We start from the raw sequence: 19,823 nt of genomic DNA, 5'->3' as shown, positions 1-19,823 counted from the left end.
AATCCCCCGACAAAGTATATAGACCTGGCTGCCAGACTCAACTCGTGTCACCTGTCAAACCCAAAAGTGGTGCGTGTCTCTTTAAGAGCGCAGGTAAAGGGTGTGGTCAAACTACAATTTCAAAGTTTCCGGGAAAAAAAAACCGAGTAAACAGGTTGAAGATGAACACGAGACGGACGTAGCAGAAGAAACATTTACGGCATTCCCCAAATCGATCACGAGTTAATCTTAATAATATTTGCATTTATTTAATCATATTATACAAAAAGTGTTTGATGCGTTTTACCGGGAAACAAAAGGAAACTCGATCGAGTTGTCAAAGGAAAGTGTATTTTATCCCGTAATCTGAAAGGACTTCCTGACAAGCCAACGATGATGATAACATCTGCTGTAGTTTTATATCTGCTTCTTCTTTCTCATCAAACAGGTGAGTTCGTTGACAGGTAGCTACATTTGTCGTGCGTTCATTTTGAAGGAGACATCATCGGGTGTTATTGTACTTTATTATGTATTTCCAGCTGATTTACAAAAATGCTATGATCATGTCCAAACCAAACACCTCACTCCTGTAGTTTTTAAGTAGTTTTTAAATCAATATTATTTTACCTTAATTATTCGCAGGATATGAATTATTGATATCAACAATTAACATCTCACTAGTAAAAATGCTAATTTATCATACTGTGAGTTCACTAATAATAACAATGACAATATTTAATATCAGGAAATGACGACTAGAAAAAATATAAAAAAATGACGTCGTCACTTGGAGGAAAAAAAAACAATGTTCTTCATATCAGGAGTGACATTTTTATAAATTGTCACACTATTGATTGCCATTTAAATTAGGAATTGAGAAAATCCTGCAAATTAGCAAAACTGCTATTAGCTTAAAGCTTCTTTTTGATAGGGCAAGTGAAACCATGATACTAAAGAAAGTTTACATGGGAATTGTACCATAATATTACCATAGTACTTCTGTTTTTTTTTATTTAACTTCTGTTTAATGTCAAATCACTGTACTGCTCCAAAAAGCACAGCTTTCTTTCTTCCTGTATAGACTGCTATTTGAATTCAGTTGTTGGTGTTGGTAACAAGAATTGAGTAGCCTGCAAATTAACTTAAAGTTTATTTTTTATAGGCCTTTTTAAAAATTGAAACCATGGTACTAAACAATGTTTAGCCTACATGAAAATAATGTTACCATAGTGCTTTTGTTTGAAATTTCAAGTGCTCCAAAACACACTGTTCTTTCTTCCATAGACTGCCATTTAAATTCAGTGTGTTTGTATCAAGAATTGGAAGAAACCTGTAAATTAGCAAAACTGCTATTTAACTTAAGGCTTCTTTTTGATAGGCCAAGTGAAACCACGGTAGCAAACAATGTTTACATGGGAATTATGTAAAATAATATTGCCATAGTACTTCTGTTTTAATATTTAAAGTCTTTATATCACTGTACTAATCCAAACACAATGTGTTCTTTCTTCCATAGACTGCCATTTAAATTCACTTGTTGGTAGGAATTAAGAGAATCCTGCAAATTAGCAAAACTGCTGTTTAGGTTAAAGCTTGTTTTTGATAGGCCTTCTTAAAAAGTGAAGTCATGGTACTAAACAATGTTTATATGTTAATTGTACTATAATATTACCATAGTACTTCTGTTTAATATTTGAGATGTTCATATCACTGTTCTCCTCCAAGACACGCTGTTCTTTCCTCCATTGATTGCCATTCAAACCAGTTGTTGATATAAAGAATTGTTAGTAGCCTGCAAATTAGCAACCTGCAAGTTAGTGTAAAGCTTATTTTTGATAGGCCTTCTTAAAAAGTGAAATCATGGTACTAAACAATGTTTACACGAAAACTGTATACCATGATATTACCATAGTACTTATTTATTTATTTAATTATTTATTTGTTGCATAACAAGAACAATAGCATACAATAAAGAGGAATACAATGCTTACATTTTTTTCACGTCAAAGAAACAAATCAATAGAGAAAAAAAATGAAATTACAGGGGATATATATAAATTACAACAAATTCACATAAGAAAATGTTTTCAAAATTGCATACATCCTTCTAGCTTTTTTTTTATTATATCTTTTAGGGTTTCAAAATAACGCTTAAGATTAATTTTCAACAAATACATGTTAGGTTTATTAATGGACCATTTTTTTTGTTTGTGTACATGGCACTACCCATATATAATCATCAAATTATGATTAAAATTATAATCAACAAATTCTGCTCCAAAGTATTGTTATTGTATGTCAAAAAATATCTTTAAAAGAAAACAACATTTTTAAATTTTGTAAGTTTAAATATAAGATATTTAACATCAGACCAAAACATTTGGCTATATGTGCATTCAAAAAAATGTTTTATCGATTCCTCCTCTAATTCAGAAAAAGAGCACGCACATTCCACGTCTCTAAAAAAAATTAACAACTTGTTTCACTGAATAAATTTAATGAATTAGTTTATATGTCACTTCTTTAACTTTATTTGTTAGACAGTATTTACTAGGTAAGTTCCAAACTTTTTTTCTACTCAATCTACTTAAATAAGAACATTCCAAAAAGATTTGCATTTAGGCAACAATGGGGTTCTGGTTCTGCATAACGTTTTAAAGTTATTAAATATATTGTCTTTAGTTTTCACACCATTGATACTTAATATGTAAAAGATTGGATTCAGTGGACATACTAACAGATAAGTTACACAGAACAAGTCTACTAGGAATTTCATCAAATATTATTGCAAATTCAATCTTAAGACGTCTTTTTGATAGGCTTTTTTATAAAATTGAAACCTTGATACTGAACCGTGGTTTACATGGAGGATTATACCATTAAACCATATTATATATTATATTATGCTTTTAATTTCACCCAGCCCCAGGGCTTCCAGTTAATTGTAATTCAATACAAAATCGCCACATTTAAGATCTGATTTCTTTAAATAAACAGTGATCTTCACTGCCTGGCTGAGATACGATATATAAAGTGGGTATCAGGTCAAACAAGAAGCACTGCATTAAAGTATATTGTTCTGCGCCATGTCTTTAAAATATGGAAATAAATTTTACCCCAGTATTGTCAATGGAGTTTCTGCACTAGCCTGGTGCTAATGAGGGCACTTGCGTTTAAACGGTCTTTCATCTCTTTTCACACGTTAACCAAATGGACGCTTAAGTCTATTTAACTGATTATATTTGATTTACATTACAACATCGATGCTGTAAAAGCAACCTTAAGAAATTGAAAATAGTCACATAAAGCTTTCACCGGAAGTTCATCACTGGCTGAAAAACCCTAGCGGAGCTCATTGAGAAAATCCTGTAAATTAGCAAAACTGCTAATTAGCTTAAAACTGCTTGCCATTCTTTTTAATAGGCTTTACTAAACAATGTTTAATGGAAATTGTACCATAATACTACCATAGTACTTTTTGATTTATATTTGAAATGTTTATATCACTGTACTACTCCGTAACACACTGCTTTTCTTTCTTCCTGTAGTTTCAGAAGAGCAGGTGCAGCAGTTTGTTATTGGAGAAAAGGGGAACAACACAACACTACACTGTCTTGACCAGCCTGTTAATGCGTCTTCAGTTCTTTACCAGTGGAAGAAAGATGGAGCTGTTGTCGCAACCCAAAACCCCCCAAACCCGTCAGTGCATCTTTCTATTTCAGAGAATGGCTTTCTGAGGATCAGTGGCCTTCAGTTAATCGATGAAGGACTTTATGAATGTGAATCCCAAGCAAAGGGTGGACGCTCGTGGCAGACTCTTTCAAAAATCCAACTTACAATTGCCGGTATGTAGATCTGTAAACCCTACTAATGTGACAACAGAAAGCTTTGATAGATCGCTCCAGTTTCTGTAAGACTTCAAGCTGGTTTTTCTGGTTTAACTGCTATGCATGAATCTAGAAAAGCACCGCCATGTGACTGAGATGTGTAGGATAGCCAACATACATTAAGACTAGCTGAAATTGAAACAAGGCTGTGGTCTAGTTCTTATGTGGATTCTCAAAAAACGTTTGGGATATTGAGATATTTTATTAGGAATAGATGCATTGAAAATAAAGGTTTACTAAAATTTACTAAGGATTTATTCTTTATTTATGTATTAATTAAGAATTTTAAGTAACATGCGAATGTGCACTTCCGTATTGCGGGATCAGTGTGTGTACCCTGATATAAACCTATATTTACAATTCTAAAATGCGTGGCACATCGTAGCGCAGCACATCCGGTGTGCGGCCCCCTTTTTAGTGGTCTTGCTGCAGACAGTTACAACCTTTTTTACATCCTTGTTGAAACTCACACTGCTAGCGATCAAAAATGTATGTTAATTTGGCAAGCTGAGCGCATTCTGTACTGTACAGGAGACATGGAGGAGACTAACTGACAGTTTTACATCTTAACACAAATTTTGTCACTGTTTTGGAGCACACTAGCTTATAGATATCCTAAACAGTACGGATACTAACATCTAAAAACTATTTTTAATGACATTTAAGGCTAAAATGGCTCTTATAGGAAAACTAAAGGAGTGCAAAATCCCACCTTCAGATCTAAAGCCACTTATAAAAGGCTATATTCTAAACAAATGGCAAACAGAATGAGACCAATGCTCAGAAAATAAACTTTTTTTTTGAAGTTCAGCCAGACATAGGAGGAACATCTCATTTATTTTTTACCTTAAGACACAATCTAAAAACTGTTTTAGATTTGTATCTTATATGTTATCATCATCATTATTATTATTATTTATGTATTTTATCTTGTGTATTATTTATTGCTGTTGCTGACTTTTAATTGTTAGAATAGTTTTTATAACTATAGAAAAGTGGTATTTATAAAATGTGGTAAACTTGATCTGTTTTTTTTTGTTGCCATGACAAAGCCAAAGAAGCTGAAATGACAATAAACTCAAAATTCTCTCTCTCTTAAGGCTAAAGTAATGATGCTAAAAAATCAGCTTTGTCATTACAGGAATGAATTGGTTATTTATTTAATTAATTAATAAAAAAAACAAGCAAAATACTTTTGTGATAATATTACACCATTATTTTTTACACAATTTAGAATTAAATAAATTCAGAATATGAGAACATTTTGAATATAATGGCTTAAATGATTAATTTCCCATTTATACCATCAGTTTTTTTATAATAAAAAGAAATTGATAAACTGGAATGAAGTGCTTTTAATTTTGTATTTTAATTTGTGATACAGTAATATGCTGCTATTTTATGTAATTATTAAATTCATAATATGTCAAAGCATTAAAGATGTTGCACAAAATCTTGTACACAAAGATGGTACACACAAACAGAAATCAACTACATTTTAAAACAAATTCAAATGAAAAAAACTATTAATTTGACAGAATATTTTGATATAATTGTTTCACTTTATATTTAATTAAAAATGTGTAGTCTTGAAGGTTTTGTTGAAGGTTATTATTAAAGTTTTGCATTTGTTTTATATTTCAGCTGGTCCCACTGGCGTATCACTGGACATAAGTCCAGCGACTTTCTTGAACAATGGAACGTTATTTGTCCATAAAGGTTCGGATGTCAATTTCAGTTGTTCCAGTGAGTCAAACCCATCACAGAACCTGACATGGACGGTTGACAATTTGGCATCAGATAATCCTGGAAGAGAATTTGGAAGCAAATCTCCTCTTGCGTTCTCCATTACAAATATCCAGCCACTAGATCAAGGGACGTACACTTGTACATCCCAGAATACACTCTCCAGGAGAACCGCGAACAAGACCCAGGAGCTGCTGGTTTACTGTAAGGCAGGTTTAATATTTTTTAACAAAAAAAAATAAAAATGTGTACATCCACCAATGTTGGTACCCCTGTTAAATATAAGCAAATAAGGCTGTGAAAAGTGTATTTATTATGTACATTTTGTTTTTATTAACAGAAAAGCTCTGTTGCTGGTGTTGAAAACAATTAATAACAAACACAACACAGTTTTATCAAAAATCTAATATCCTTGTTAAATATATGTGTGCCACATTTATTGGCATCCTTATTGATTAATTAATTAATTCATTCATTCATTCATTCATTCATTCATTCATTCATTTATTTATTCATTCATTTTCCTTCAGCTTAGTCTCTATTTCAGAGGTCGCCACAGCGGAATGAACCGCCAACTATTCCAGCATACAGTATGTTTTACTCAGCGAATGCCCTTTCAGCCTAGTACTGGAAAACACCTATACACACTTTTTCACACACACAAACACGCACGCATGCACATGCACTCATGCACTCATACACTACAGACAATTTAGTTCACCCAATTCAAGAAGCAAACTCCACACAGAAATGCCCACTAGTCCAGCCAGCGACCTTCTTGCTATGAGGTGACAGTGCTAACCACTGAGCCACTGTGCCATCCCCTCCATGAAGTCATATGTGGAAAAAAAAATCTATTTATTTGTATATTATTTGATTTATTTTTATTAAAACAGCTGTGGTTCCGGTATCTTGCAATAACATGTACAGCAGTTCTTGTTTTATATTAAAATGCATGCAAATTCCTTAGAGCCAAAATTAGAAAGACAAAGGGTAGGTAAAATCAAGAAAGTTCCAGAAAGTGCCAAAAGTGCAAAAAAAGCCTCTAATATTTTATGTAAATTAAAAGCGACCTGTCTGAGTACATTTTTCCAATGGTAAAAGTGTTGTCTCCTGACTCATCCACATGTTGACTGAAAGAATCTGAGAACTTGACTTTAATAACTTTAATAATAATGACTGTAAATAGTAGTTTTCCTGGTACTGGGTTGTGGCTGGAAAAGCATCTGCTGCGTAAAACATATGCTGGAATAGTTGGTGGTTCATTACACTGTGGCGACCCCAGATAAATAAGGGTCTAAGCCAAAGAAAAATGAATATATGAATGAATAATAATGTACATTTTTAGCCAAGTATATACAACAGTTTAGCACGTTCTTTAATGCAATCAAGACAAACACTGCGTTCCACATGGCATACAATGCGCTTACACATTGTATTAATGAACTTACACACTCAACAGCATAGTATATGAATTAGGTTTGTGAAGTGTCCAACACTGCACACTTATATTTAATGGTTGAATAAGGGGCATCATCTGGGTATTTAAAGTGCACCTATTAATTTTAGAATAAAATGCAATATTCATTCATTCATTCATTCATTTTACTTTAGCTTAGTACCTTTTTTTATCAGGGGCTGCCGCAGTGGAATGAAACACCAACAATTCCGGCATATGTTTTACAAAGTGGATGCCCCTTCCAATTGTAACACAGCACTGAGAAACACCCATAAACTCTCACATTTACACACACACATACACTACGGCCAATTTAGTTTATTCACCTATAGCGATTGTCTTTGGACTGTGGGGTAAACCGGAGCACCCAGAGGAAATCCACACGAACATGTGGAGAACATGCAAACTCCACACAGAAATTCCAACCAGTGACGTTCTTGCTGTGAGACGACAGTGCTAACCACTGAGCCACCGTGCCGCCCTAAAAAGAATATTTGCGTGTGAATGCATTTAAACTATATAATAGTGCATAAGTATGCAATTTGGGATGCATCTGATGTTCTACTGTACACTTCAGGTTATGTACCATTGGGTATATTACAAAAGCTTTTCCAATTATTCTCTGAATAATTTTTTTTCAATACTTTTTGAATCCGTTATAGTCCCACTATAGGTGCATCATTTAAACACACCTGAGAACAATTAGGATAATGTTATAGGACGGAGATATATATAATTTCTTTTATTTATTTATTTATTTATTTCAGATAATACAGAATTAAAACCGGAAAAAAATGACTGGTATTCTTATTTAACAACCAACACATTTCCAGCTCTACCACATTTTAGAAACAAATTGAAAGGTCCCAAAACTCCCTCCAAGATCTTGTATTTATCTCTTAATATATAGGTTATGTGTGTGAATAAGTGTGTATGGGTGGTTTCCAGTACTGGGTTGCGCTGGGCACCCGCTGTGTAAAACATATGCCGGAATAGTTGGCGTTTCATTCCGCTGTGGTGACCTCTGAGATAGAAAATAAGCTGAATGAAAATGAATGAATGAGTATATAGTTTATCTGTTCCATTGTCATGTTTGTAACCATGTATTTCAGCCAACATCCTATACATGTACACACATTTTTCCAATTTAAAGAAATAATCAGTTTAGCTTGAAGAAAACATACATTTTTAAATATACATTCAGTCTTTTTAATCTTGATTTCCCTTTGGGTATAAATGAAATTTAATAAATCTGAGGTGACAGTGGAATATTCACACAAATTATCTTCTCTGTCATTCCTTTCACTTCTTTCCAAGAATTTCTAATTTTGTCACACTACCATATGCAACGATATAATAAACCTTTAAACTCATGCATCATTGCATCTTATACAGGTGTCTGGAATGTTTTCATGATGTTCATGCAATACCACTGGAGTTCCGCATCAACCACTTATATTGTAGCAGCTTCAGCCGTGTATTTATTATTTGTGATTGAGCCTCTTTGCTCTGTTAATATTTTGAGCAACGCATCAAAAGGTTTAAAAAAAGCCAATTTCTTATTTCCACTGGGTCCCAAATTAGTTAAGGGTGAAAAACAGTTCTATGCAGCAACTTAGTGTACTTTTTCTTTGTTTTGTAGTTTCTTCAGTTTATCTCCAGACTTTATAATTAATGTAAAAATGAAATACCGGTTTTAATAATCTTTAATAATACTTTTTTTTCCAGATGCTCCAGAAAGGCATCCGGAGTGCAGTTGGGAGTTGGGAGATAAGCCATCTGATGTGTTGTTCATATGTAGCTGGTTTGGAGGTTACCCTGTGCCCACTCTGACCTGGCAGGAAGTCGAAGGAGCAGCCGAAGGTCCCACAATCAACTTGACGACGTCCCAGCAGACTGAAGAGCTGAATGTCTCTGTGAACAGGTCAATCCTGCACGATGGAGATAAAGTGAAATGTACTGGACATCATGTGACAGGAGTGGAAAAATCCTGCTCCTTTACCCTCAGTAAGTCACTTTTATTCTGTATTACAAAAATGCAGATCATCATTGAAATGTTTGATAAAAGGCACAGTGTGTAAGATTTATTTATTAAAATATATATCAAAAACAAACTAACACTAGAACAGTGTTAAGTATTTTGCTGACTTGTGTATTTAAATTATCCCAAATGTTTACAAGAATGATCAAATTCAAAGCAATTTTAACTAGTGGAATGCATGGGCTGTGTGTTCATGCTAATGATGTCACAAACCCTCGATTTTTCAGTTTTGTTTTATAGAAAACAAAGAAAAAACAAAACCGCTTTAATATGTTGTGTGTTTTATTAGACTGCACAGAGCAGAGTTATAACTGAAGCCTAAAATGTGTTTATTATGATAAAATAGTGCTGCTTCTTCTCCACCTGATCACTAGTGGAACAACCAGAAATAGTGCTATACAACTTAGTGACATTGAACTATGGCTTAACTAGGTTAATTAGGTTAATTAGTTAACCTAGTTAATTAGGAAAGAAATATTGCTTAAAGGGACTAATAATTTTGACCTTAAAAATGGGTTTAAAAAATGTAAGACTGCTTTTATAGCCGAAATAAAACAAATAAGACTTTCTCCAGAAGAAAAAAAATTATAGGAAATACTGTGAAAATGTCTTTGCTCTGTTAAACATCATTGGGGAAATATTTTAAAAAGAAAATAAAATTCAAAGGGGGGCAAATAGTTCTGACTTCAACTGTACATGAGTGCTTAAAAGTTTGGGATCAGGGTTTTTGTGTGTGTGATGAAATTAATTGTTTTTTTCAGCAATAACATTCACAATGCATTACATAATCATAATTGCAATATCTAAGCGAAATCTGCCAATTAAAATAATTTCTGAAGGATCATGTGACTGTGACGCGGTAATGATAAAAAATTTAGCTTACAAGAATAAGTTACATTTTACAAAATATTACATTATATAATAATACATCTTTTTGTCAAATAAATTTAGATAACCCAGAACCAAAACCTTTGAGAATGTTTTTCTAATAAACACTGTTAGCCAAGATTATACTTAAAGTCAACTTTTTTGTGTGTAATATTGTAGTAATTATTAAAAATTATTTATTTATGCAAATCATTATGTTAATTCATGTGCTCATAAATCAAAATATACTTTTCTCCCACTTCACAAACTTCTCTTCTTCGATGTTATGTTTTTTTGTATGAAGGCCTGTTAGGGTTAGGGTTGATTAACCTGTCAATAATACACAATCCACCAAAAGCAAACCGCAAACACCCAATCTAACTCTAATAAACAAAATTAAGTCCCGTCCTAAACTATTTATTGAAACGAGGTGAAAAATATCGCAACTTCATTTTTACGTCTAACTAACCCTTGTGTACTGTTTAAACTGACTTTCGCTATGTTTGAGGCCTTTTTTGCCCCATTGACTTTTATTATAAAATTACATATTTGACCTCTTCCCAACAGGAAAAATAAGCGACAATCAAGAATGCATGATTACATGATGTCATTCCTTTGCATTCTAAAAAATGTCATTATAATGGAAGTCAATAGGGCAAAAACAGCCCCCAACATAACGAAAGGGTAGTAAATTTACCCAAAGCGAATTTTTGAAAACTTTCAAAGCACTTTCCCCAAATATTTGTCAGAATAAGATTTGTGACCAAAAATCATTTCATTGGCTGAAACACAGAGAAAGATGTGGCAAAATTATCACTCAGAATCACCCCAGAGTAGATAAAAACATCCCCAAAAGCACACAAGGGTTAACTGTAAAAGATCTTTGATACATGTCATGATTGTCAGTATATGTTGGGACCCTCTAATGATTTTTTTATCCTTAAACATAAAAACAACTTATTAAAAGTGATCATATTTCATGTGTCTTCCAGAGATACCATACCCAACAGGACAACCTCTGGCCACCGCTTTGGAAGGCACCAATATCACCATCAGCTGTACTGAGACCAGCTCTCTACCGCCAGCCAAAACTGTCTGGAAGAAAAATGATGACCTCATTGAAAACACCTCTAAATATATAGTGCAAGAAAATAGACCCGCATTCACACTCACTATAGTCAATGTAACAAAGGCTGATGAAGGAGTCTACTACTGCTACAGTGAAAACCCCCTGGGCGCAAGAGAGCTGGAAGTGTATCTGAATGTGAAGAGTAAGTCTGAAAATTCAGTGTTTCTCCATACATTAATTTATACAGTACATGTGTGTTTTTGTAATTGTATTTAATAAAATTATTATAAAAATATAATTAAATGTTTAATAATGAAATGTATTTATTTATTAATTTAATTAATAAATTATTTTATTATTATTTATGGTCACACTTTATTTTGATGGTCTGTTTGTTACAACTAATTCTCATTAGATTATAAGAAGACTGTTAGGTTGGGGTTAGGGTTTGTAAGTTGACATGTTAAATGTCTATTGAAGGAGCAGCATCAACAGATATTAAGCAGACAGTCTACTAATACTCAAATGGACCATCAAAATAAAGTGTTACCTAATTTATTATTATTATTATTATTATTATTATTATTATTATTATTATTATTATTATTATTATTATTATTATTATTATTATTTATTTTTGCAATTACAATTCTTTTATTGTAGTAATAAAGGTCTAGATTGCCTTGTAAAACTCAAACGAAAATAGAGGAGAAAGAAAATTCTCAATTATTAAAGAAATAAAATATTAAAGTACAATAACTTTCATGACAAGAATGTTACCCCAAATTTCCCTTGCTGATTTTTAGTGTTTTTAAATTATACTTTATTTACAATTTAAATCTATAACAATTTTTAATTTGTTTAGGCATAAAGGCAGTAGAAAATTCTGAAGTAAACTGGTACTTGAATAATAATTATCATACATTAAAACTGTAAAACAGTACTTTGAATTTAAAATAACTGTTTAAATATATTTCATGACATTTATACCTGTGAATTTCAGCATCCTTGGTTTTAAACGTGATATGATTTATCAGAAATCATTTTAACCTCCTAGGGCTTACTGGCCACATATGTGGACAGCACATTTTAGCTCTTGTGTCTTATGTCTTATGTTTTATTTTTTTATTACAGACATACAGTGTCATCCTGCAACTGTTTTACAGCATATGAATAATCCTAGACACAGTCCAAAATGGCCAAAAAAATTACAGAAAGTCAAAACATGTTCAAAAATATGTGTGTATGTATTATTAATGCATTAAAAACAGTCAGGAAAAAACTGCTGTGTTCAAGGCAGAAATACAGAGTTTTTCATACTATTACACAAAGGTGACTTTATTGTATTTTATGGAAATGCAGACCACGAGTATATGGACATAATTTTTCTTTAAAAGTACATTGTGTCAAAAGATGTATTTATAATGTAAGATATAATTATTATGTACAGTTGAAGTCAGAATTATTTGCCCCCCTGAATTATTAGCCCCCTTGTTTATTTTTTCCCCAATTTCTGTTTAACGGAGAGAAGATTTTACATTTACATTTACATTCAGCACATTTCTAAACATAATAGTTTTAATAACTCATCTCTAATCACTGATTTATTTTATCTTTGCCATGATGACAGTAAATAATATTTGACTAGATATTTTTCAAGACACTTCTATACAGCTTAAAGTGACATTTAAAGGCTTAACTTGGTTAATAAGGTTAACTTGGCAGGTTAGGGTAATTAGGCAAGTTATTGTATAATGATGGTTTGTTCTGTAGATTATTGAAAAAATATATAGCTTAAAGGGGCTAATAATATTGACCTTAAAATTATTTTAAAAAAAATTAACAACTCCTTTTATTCTTGCTGAAATCAAACACATAAGACTTTCTCCAGAAGAAAAAATATTATCAGACATACTGTAAAAATTTCCTTGCTCTGTAAACATCATTTGGGAAATAATTGAAAAAGGGAAAAATCAATGGGGTCTAATAATTCTGACTTCAACTGTATTATGTCGAAACAAACTTATTTTATGTTATTAAACTTACTTTTTACTTTTATAATGAATTATTATCCATTTCATCCAATTTCTCACGTCATAGATAACTGCAGATGATTTCAGCTATTTAGGAATGAGACACATATTTTAAACAATAGCCTACATCAGAGATGTACACTAGCTCAGGGGATACTTGAGATGCTAGTGATGCTAAAGTTATGACACCAGTGCATGAATGTGACCAGACCAGATGTTTCTTTGCTCTCTAACACCTCTGCCTTAGCTAAAGTATGTAAAAGCCTTCTGGTTTTAGAAAGTACAGTATGACGTGTATTTTTTTATTTATTCTCAGCCTCTGCAGGAAATGGAGGAGCCATTGTTGGGATCTTTGTCTCTGTGTTGGTAATGATGATTGGAATTGTTGTCGGTGTGACGGTTTATACGAAGCGGGATCGAATTTGCATCGGTTAGTATTTTTACATATACTGAAAGACATTGTTCACCTAAAAATGAAAATTTTCTCTATTTGTACTCCCTCAACATAGTATTTTCATTCTTCTGTTCTCACAAAAGATGTTACTGGTAGCCATTGACATCCATAGTACCGATGGGTACTTTTTTATATATATAAAGTTAAGGTCAACATTATTTGCCCTCCCTTTTTTTTCAAATGTTTCCCAAGTTGTGTTTAACAGAGCAAGGGATTTTTCACAGTATTTTCTATAATATTTTTTCTTCAGGAAAAAGTCTTATTTGTTTTATTTTGGCTAGAATAAAAACTTTAATTATTTTTAAAACCATTTAAGATCAAAATTATTAGCCCCTTTAGGCAATATTTTTTTTCCAATAGTCTACAGAACAAACCATCGTTAAACAGTAGGGATGTAATGGTATCAGAATTTCATGGTACAATAATGCCTCGGAATGAATGGCACGGTACGGTATTTATTGAATAATTTACAGAAAAAACAAAACTAATGAAAAGACTCGAAAAAAAGTGCCAAAAGTGTTTATTTACCTTAGCACTGAACATATCAATGACATACAAATTAGCCATCTATCTGTAAGTTTCGAAACAGGAACTTCAGTTTTTCAATTTTAATAACAAAAAACTATTAAACCATATAAAAAAAATTAAGTTTCAATTTAGTATTGTTGAAAACTCATCACATTAAACATTTAATCACTCACTCACTTAGATAGAGATGTTTTTTTTTAAAGGAAAATGATCATATAACTATAAAAGCTGGGATCTCTGGGCATGTCCCCTGCAACAGAAAAAAACCCCTCTCATTTGGGACTGAGGTTTCTGGGACAGAGAGATATGATTTAGCCAAGGTTGACAGCAGTGGGTAACGTTGTGCACCACTTGAGAGGACAAGCCATCAGTGAGATAGAGGTCTCTTTGCGGTACAAGTCAATGTCTGCATCAATCTAACAAGTGTGCTGTGTTCTGCTGTCCCCATGACTGTTTTTAGTCGTATTCCCCGACTTATATTTCACCACAGTCTGGCAGTGCCTGCATACTGTTTTTTTCTTTGTCTGTCACCTTTTCCCCTTTTTCGTATCTTTTTAGAAGGAAACCGAAATGCTTTCACACATCCGATTTAAAACCCGCTTTAGGTTCGATCATTTCCAGCTCTTTTTCTTCCCCGCTACTAGCAGCACACTCCATTTCCGCATTACTGGATCTGTAATGACAACAGACCGCAAAGGATGATGCCCACGCCTGGGCTGATGGGAATTGTATTTCCCGCTACCTCCCGTTCGCTTCATTCGCCTAAGCAAACTTTTCTCAGAAATATAGTTTTATTGAGTCATGCGCCTACGGTAATATTGAAAAAAAATTACTATTGCAGTATGACGGTATTTACAATATTGTTACATCCCTATTAAACAGTAACTTGCCTGATTACCCTAACTTGCCTAATTAACCTAGTTAAGCCTTTAAATGCCACTTTAAACTGAATAGTAGTATTTTGAAAAATATCTAAAATAGTTATTAGAATAGTTATTAGAAATGAGTTATTAAAACTATTATGTTTAGAAATGTGTTGAAAAACCTTCTTTTCATTAAATAAATATTGGGGGGAAAGTATTCAGGAGGGCTATTAATTCTGACTTTAAGTGTATTTTTTTGTCCAGGTCATGGAATGTCAGAGATTTTTGTTATTGATTTTAATTGTTACTTTCCATTTATGAAATGCAATTCTTCTATCAGGTTTTTATTGAGTTTTAATGGACCCTTTTCACAAGACATTTATTGGCAATTAACGTCATCAGCATCTTAAATCCTTGATCATTTTTAATATTTTGAGTAAAAAAAAGTACAGTTATACGTATTTGTTTATTTATGTACTGTATAATATCATTTAATTACACAAAAGGATTACCACTTTAGTGAGGTGTTACTAATGAGGCAGGACAGTAAATTGGTGTTGTTCCGTCTTCTGGCTGTCATTATCAGTTTCACACAATGTTAATTTCTTTTTCGGAAAGTCTTGATAACACCATCATGGAGTTTTTCTTTGATTATTTCAGAAAATGGAATCATAAAAAAAAAATAGTTGTATTCTCCCATTCACTGCACTCTTAAGTTTACCCAGTTATGATGACTTCTTTTACTGAGAAGCCAGAAATATGAAATGTGTCAATTACTCAATTTTTTTTTTTTAAAGTGTAGCTTTTCACCGAGTGAAATATATCTATTTTTAGGCTGTGAACTAATTATATTTAATAAAGTTTAGACTTTATCTCTACAACCAGTATTTAGTTATCTATTTAAAGTCTTGAAGTGGTGTAAAATAACTATTATTTAATGTTTCTATCAATGTTGTATTAATACCATAATCTAATTGAGAATATTAAATATTAAATTAAATATTTAATTAAAAACAGACAATTCAATCTGAAGTGTCCAGTCCGTCTTTGTATCTGGCTTTAGCACCGTGACCTAAACAGATATGATTTGACAACACACGATTAAAGATGTATGTTTTGCCTGCTCAGTGCTTCTAGGTCATGGAAATTCAGCTCTTTAGTCACACTGTTAAAAAAATTCTGGTTGCCCTAAATGTTTAAGCTGAATCAAATTAACCTTATAAGTTATTTAAATGTACAGTTGAAGTCAGAATTATTAGCACCCCTGAATTATTAGCGCCCCTGTTTTTTTTTTTCCCCAATTTCTGTTTAATGGAGGGAAGATTGTTTCAGCACATTTCTAAGCATAATAGTTTTAATAACTCATCTCTAATAATTGATTTATTTTATCTTTGCTATGATGACAGTAAATAATATTTTACTTGATATTTTCAAGACACTTCTATACAACCTAAAGTGACATTTAAAGGCTTCACTAGGTTAATTAGGTTAACTAGGGAGGTTAGGGTAATTAGTCAAGTAATTGTATAACGATGGTTTTTTCTGTAGATTAATGAAAAAAAGAATTGCTTAAAGGGGCTAATAATTTTGTCCCAAAAACGGTTTTTAAAAAATTAATAACTGCTTTTACTCTAGCCGAAATAAAACAAATAAGACTTTCTCCAGACGAAAAAATATTATCAGACATACTGTGAAAATTTCATTGCTCTGTTAAACATCATTGGGGAAATATTTAAAAAAAGAAAATCAAAAGTGGGCGAATAATTCTGACTTCAACTGTACATACTATTAAACTAGAACTGTACATACTATTAAACCTAAAACAGCTTGCATAAGGAAAGGGCATGATTAAGTTAGTTTAATAAGTTGCAGTTAACTAAAAATGTGTGTTGTCATGACTAAATTCAATAGTTCATTTTAGCATTAGGGCTTAGTCCCTTTATTCATCTGGGGTCGCCACAGCGAAATGAACCATCAACTTATCCAGCATATGTTTTACACGGCGGATACCCTTCCAGCTGCACCCCAGTCCTGTGAAACTCATGACTAAATTATCAAATTATTTTTAAAGTGCATCAAAAAGTCAGGGAATTGGACATGTGGCTTAGAATTGGAACCCCGATAGTTGGGAAAAAATGCTATGGAGGTCAATGGCTTTTAGTTTCTAACATTCTTCAAAATATCTTCTTTTGTGATGAACATAAGAAAGAAACTTTTATCCACAGGAACAAGTGGACAAATTTTTCATTTTCAAATCATCTCTTTTATTTTTTGCTACATAAAATGTTTTCATGAAGACGCTTGATTTAAAATGGTTTTTGCTTTTTTTGTTTTTCAGGTTTAGGATTTAGGTGAGTATGAATATAACTGGAAAACATTACAGCTGGAGTATTACAGATTAATGTATGTTTAGTGTCAGGCTGATGCATTGTGATCTCTGTTTTTTTTATAGTCATTTAGATGATGACCGATTGGATGTTTTGAGTCTAGTGGACTCGGATGAAGAGGAAATTTTCCATGAGGCTGTTCCTCGACTTCCTCCAGTGACAAACGGACACGCAACCACACTCGTGGAGATCCACAGAATACCATCCTGTAAGTCCATCAGTTCCTGAATATACTGTATTTCACAATGTTTTGAGAAATATGCTTGAAATGTAGAACTGGAAATTTGCTTTACAATGAAATGATTATATTGTTGGTTGGTTGACACTTTCATCAGTTTGTTGCATGGTCATAGATACAGTAGCTTGAAAATATCGGTTTGTTTTCATTTTAGTTTTTAGGATCATTTCATATGTGTTTTTACAAGGAAAAACACACATTTTTTCAAATAGGTGCAGTTTTACCGACATTTTTTTCTCTCATTTCCTTTCATGGATATATTTTAGTTAAACTTTGTTTTTTATTGAAATATGTTAGTCAGAGAGCCACAGCATCAGATACACAGAATCATTAGACATCAACTGCTCCAATGTGGTGGTAGAATACAATTTTGCTCACGTTTTCTTTCTCTCTGAATTAAACAATATAAAAAACAACAACAACAACAACAGTACAGAGAATAAATAAATACAAATACTCAAAGGGTATAACAGTAGAAAATAAAATATATATTAAAAATAATAATAATAATAATAATAATAAAAAAATAAAAATAAAATAAAATAAAAAAAAAACACTCTCCATTCATAACTATGCCAGGGGCAGGGAAAATAAGTTAGCTATATACTTGCATACATATACACATACATATATACATGCTTATTTATTATTTTTTATTTTTAAAGTGTAAGAGGAAGGGTTGCCAGATAGTGTCAAATTTTTCAGTATTACCGCAAACTGTATATCTAATCTTTTCTATTTGCATAGACTGCATCAAATCATGCATCCAGTATATGTTCATGGATATATTTTAAACTATTTATTAAACAGTAAACACTCAGGACCTTCCCCACTAAAATGTTTTCATATAAACCCATTAAAATGACAATTTTTAATCTCAGTTTCATTAAGCAAAAAAGCGATATGCTGTGTTCCAATTTGCATACTAAACGTCCTTCAGTTCTAATTTGTATTCAAAAATTGAATTAATAACGTTTCTCAATGCATTCTTAAGCGATCTTGAGTTCTCATGTAACATCATCAAGCGTCAAAGTTCGATTGCAAAACTCAAGACCGCAAGAACAGAGGACGCATGTTCCCTTTGATTTAATGCATCCTCTATATCAAGAGAAGTCTATAGCGATCACTGATTGGCTCCTGTACTAGAAGGCGGACATTATTTACCATTTTGACAGTTACACTTTTCTCATTCAAATCTCTAGTGACTTTTGTGTTGTTTTGGCTGTGTTTGAAATGGCATATTTCAGTACTTTTTTGTGTTAAATTGAGAATCAGCCAATATGTGCCAAATCATAATATGTTGAAATGAATGTTTCAAAGTCTCCTGGATGGTCTACTATTTCCCTGTAGAAAGTGCAGATCCGTGCATACTGTTAATGGCTAATATTTCACATTTGATGTGAATAGAACTACAAACAAAAAAGCAAACAGTGGTAATAAACTACACAAATGGCGGATGAAAGAGAGAGAGAGTGCGAGCGAGAGAGCTTTGGTAAAGATGTTTAAATCTTGACCAAAGTTAAGCCTTTAAATGTCACTTTAAGCTGTATAGAAACATCTTGAAAAATATCTAGTCAAATATTATTTACTGTCATCATGGCAAAGATAAAATAAATCAGTGATAAGAGATGACTTATCAAAACTATTATGTTTAAAAATTTGTTGGAAAAAATCCCGTTAAACAGAAATGGGGAAAAAAAAAAAACGGGCTAATAATTCAGACTTCCAACTGTATAAAGATGTGATTGTTCTTTACTGAGTGCATAATTATTCAAACACCTAAGGAGATTTCTCTTCATGAAAGACCCACAAATGGCAGATTAAACCGATGCTGCTACTTTAACATGGTAGGAAATAAATGTGATTAATGTCACAATAGGATTGATTGGGCATGTAATTAAGCAACATATCGATCCGTTATTGAGGAAGTAGGACAGGTACGTCCCAAAGCTTGCATACTCCCCTGTTACACACAACTTTTTTTCTCAAAAAAGTACATACTTTTAGAACATAATACAAGTATGTGATTTTGAACACAGGAATACATTTTTTTTTGTTTTGTTATATGGCTTTCATTTTTATGGCAAGACTTTAAAATAGTAAAAAAAGTTAAATAGAAAAAGTTTATTTCTAGGTTTTTTGAAAATAGCAGCAAATCGTGCCAAACACATCTTGCGCCTTATTGCGCCGGGTGCATGCATCTTTTGAATACCTGCTATAGAACAATAATTACTGTAAAAAGTGCTTCACAAGCAAACTTGAATTGAACTTT

The 19,823-nt window shown here is 32.4% G+C and overlaps 1 protein-coding gene across 4 annotated transcripts in view; it reads left to right on the top strand.

Moving 5' to 3' along the window:
• The first annotated feature begins 121 nt into the window (after window positions 1-121).
• vsig10 (V-set and immunoglobulin domain containing 10) overlaps window positions 122-19,823 on the top strand; it is a 20,253-nt gene continuing 551 nt past the window's right edge. The window contains 8 exon segments of one of the 4 annotated variants that reach the window (NM_001100094.2): window positions 122-427; window positions 3,528-3,824; window positions 5,511-5,816; window positions 8,800-9,078; window positions 10,972-11,250; window positions 13,398-13,511; window positions 17,265-17,277; window positions 17,379-17,521. In NM_001100094.2, the coding sequence (NP_001093564.2) occupies window positions 373-427; window positions 3,528-3,824; window positions 5,511-5,816; window positions 8,800-9,078; window positions 10,972-11,250; window positions 13,398-13,511; window positions 17,265-17,277; window positions 17,379-17,521 (1,486 nt within the window). In that variant the 5' untranslated portion in view covers window positions 122-372. 4 annotated transcript variants of the gene reach the window in all.

This window comes from Danio rerio, chromosome 5 (genome assembly GCF_049306965.1).
Source record: "Danio rerio strain Tuebingen ecotype United States chromosome 5, GRCz12tu, whole genome shotgun sequence".
Taxonomy (NCBI): Eukaryota; Metazoa; Chordata; class Actinopteri; order Cypriniformes; family Danionidae; genus Danio; species Danio rerio.
Note: the sequence above shows the minus strand (reverse complement) of the source record. Positions and strands in the feature narration are given on the sequence as shown.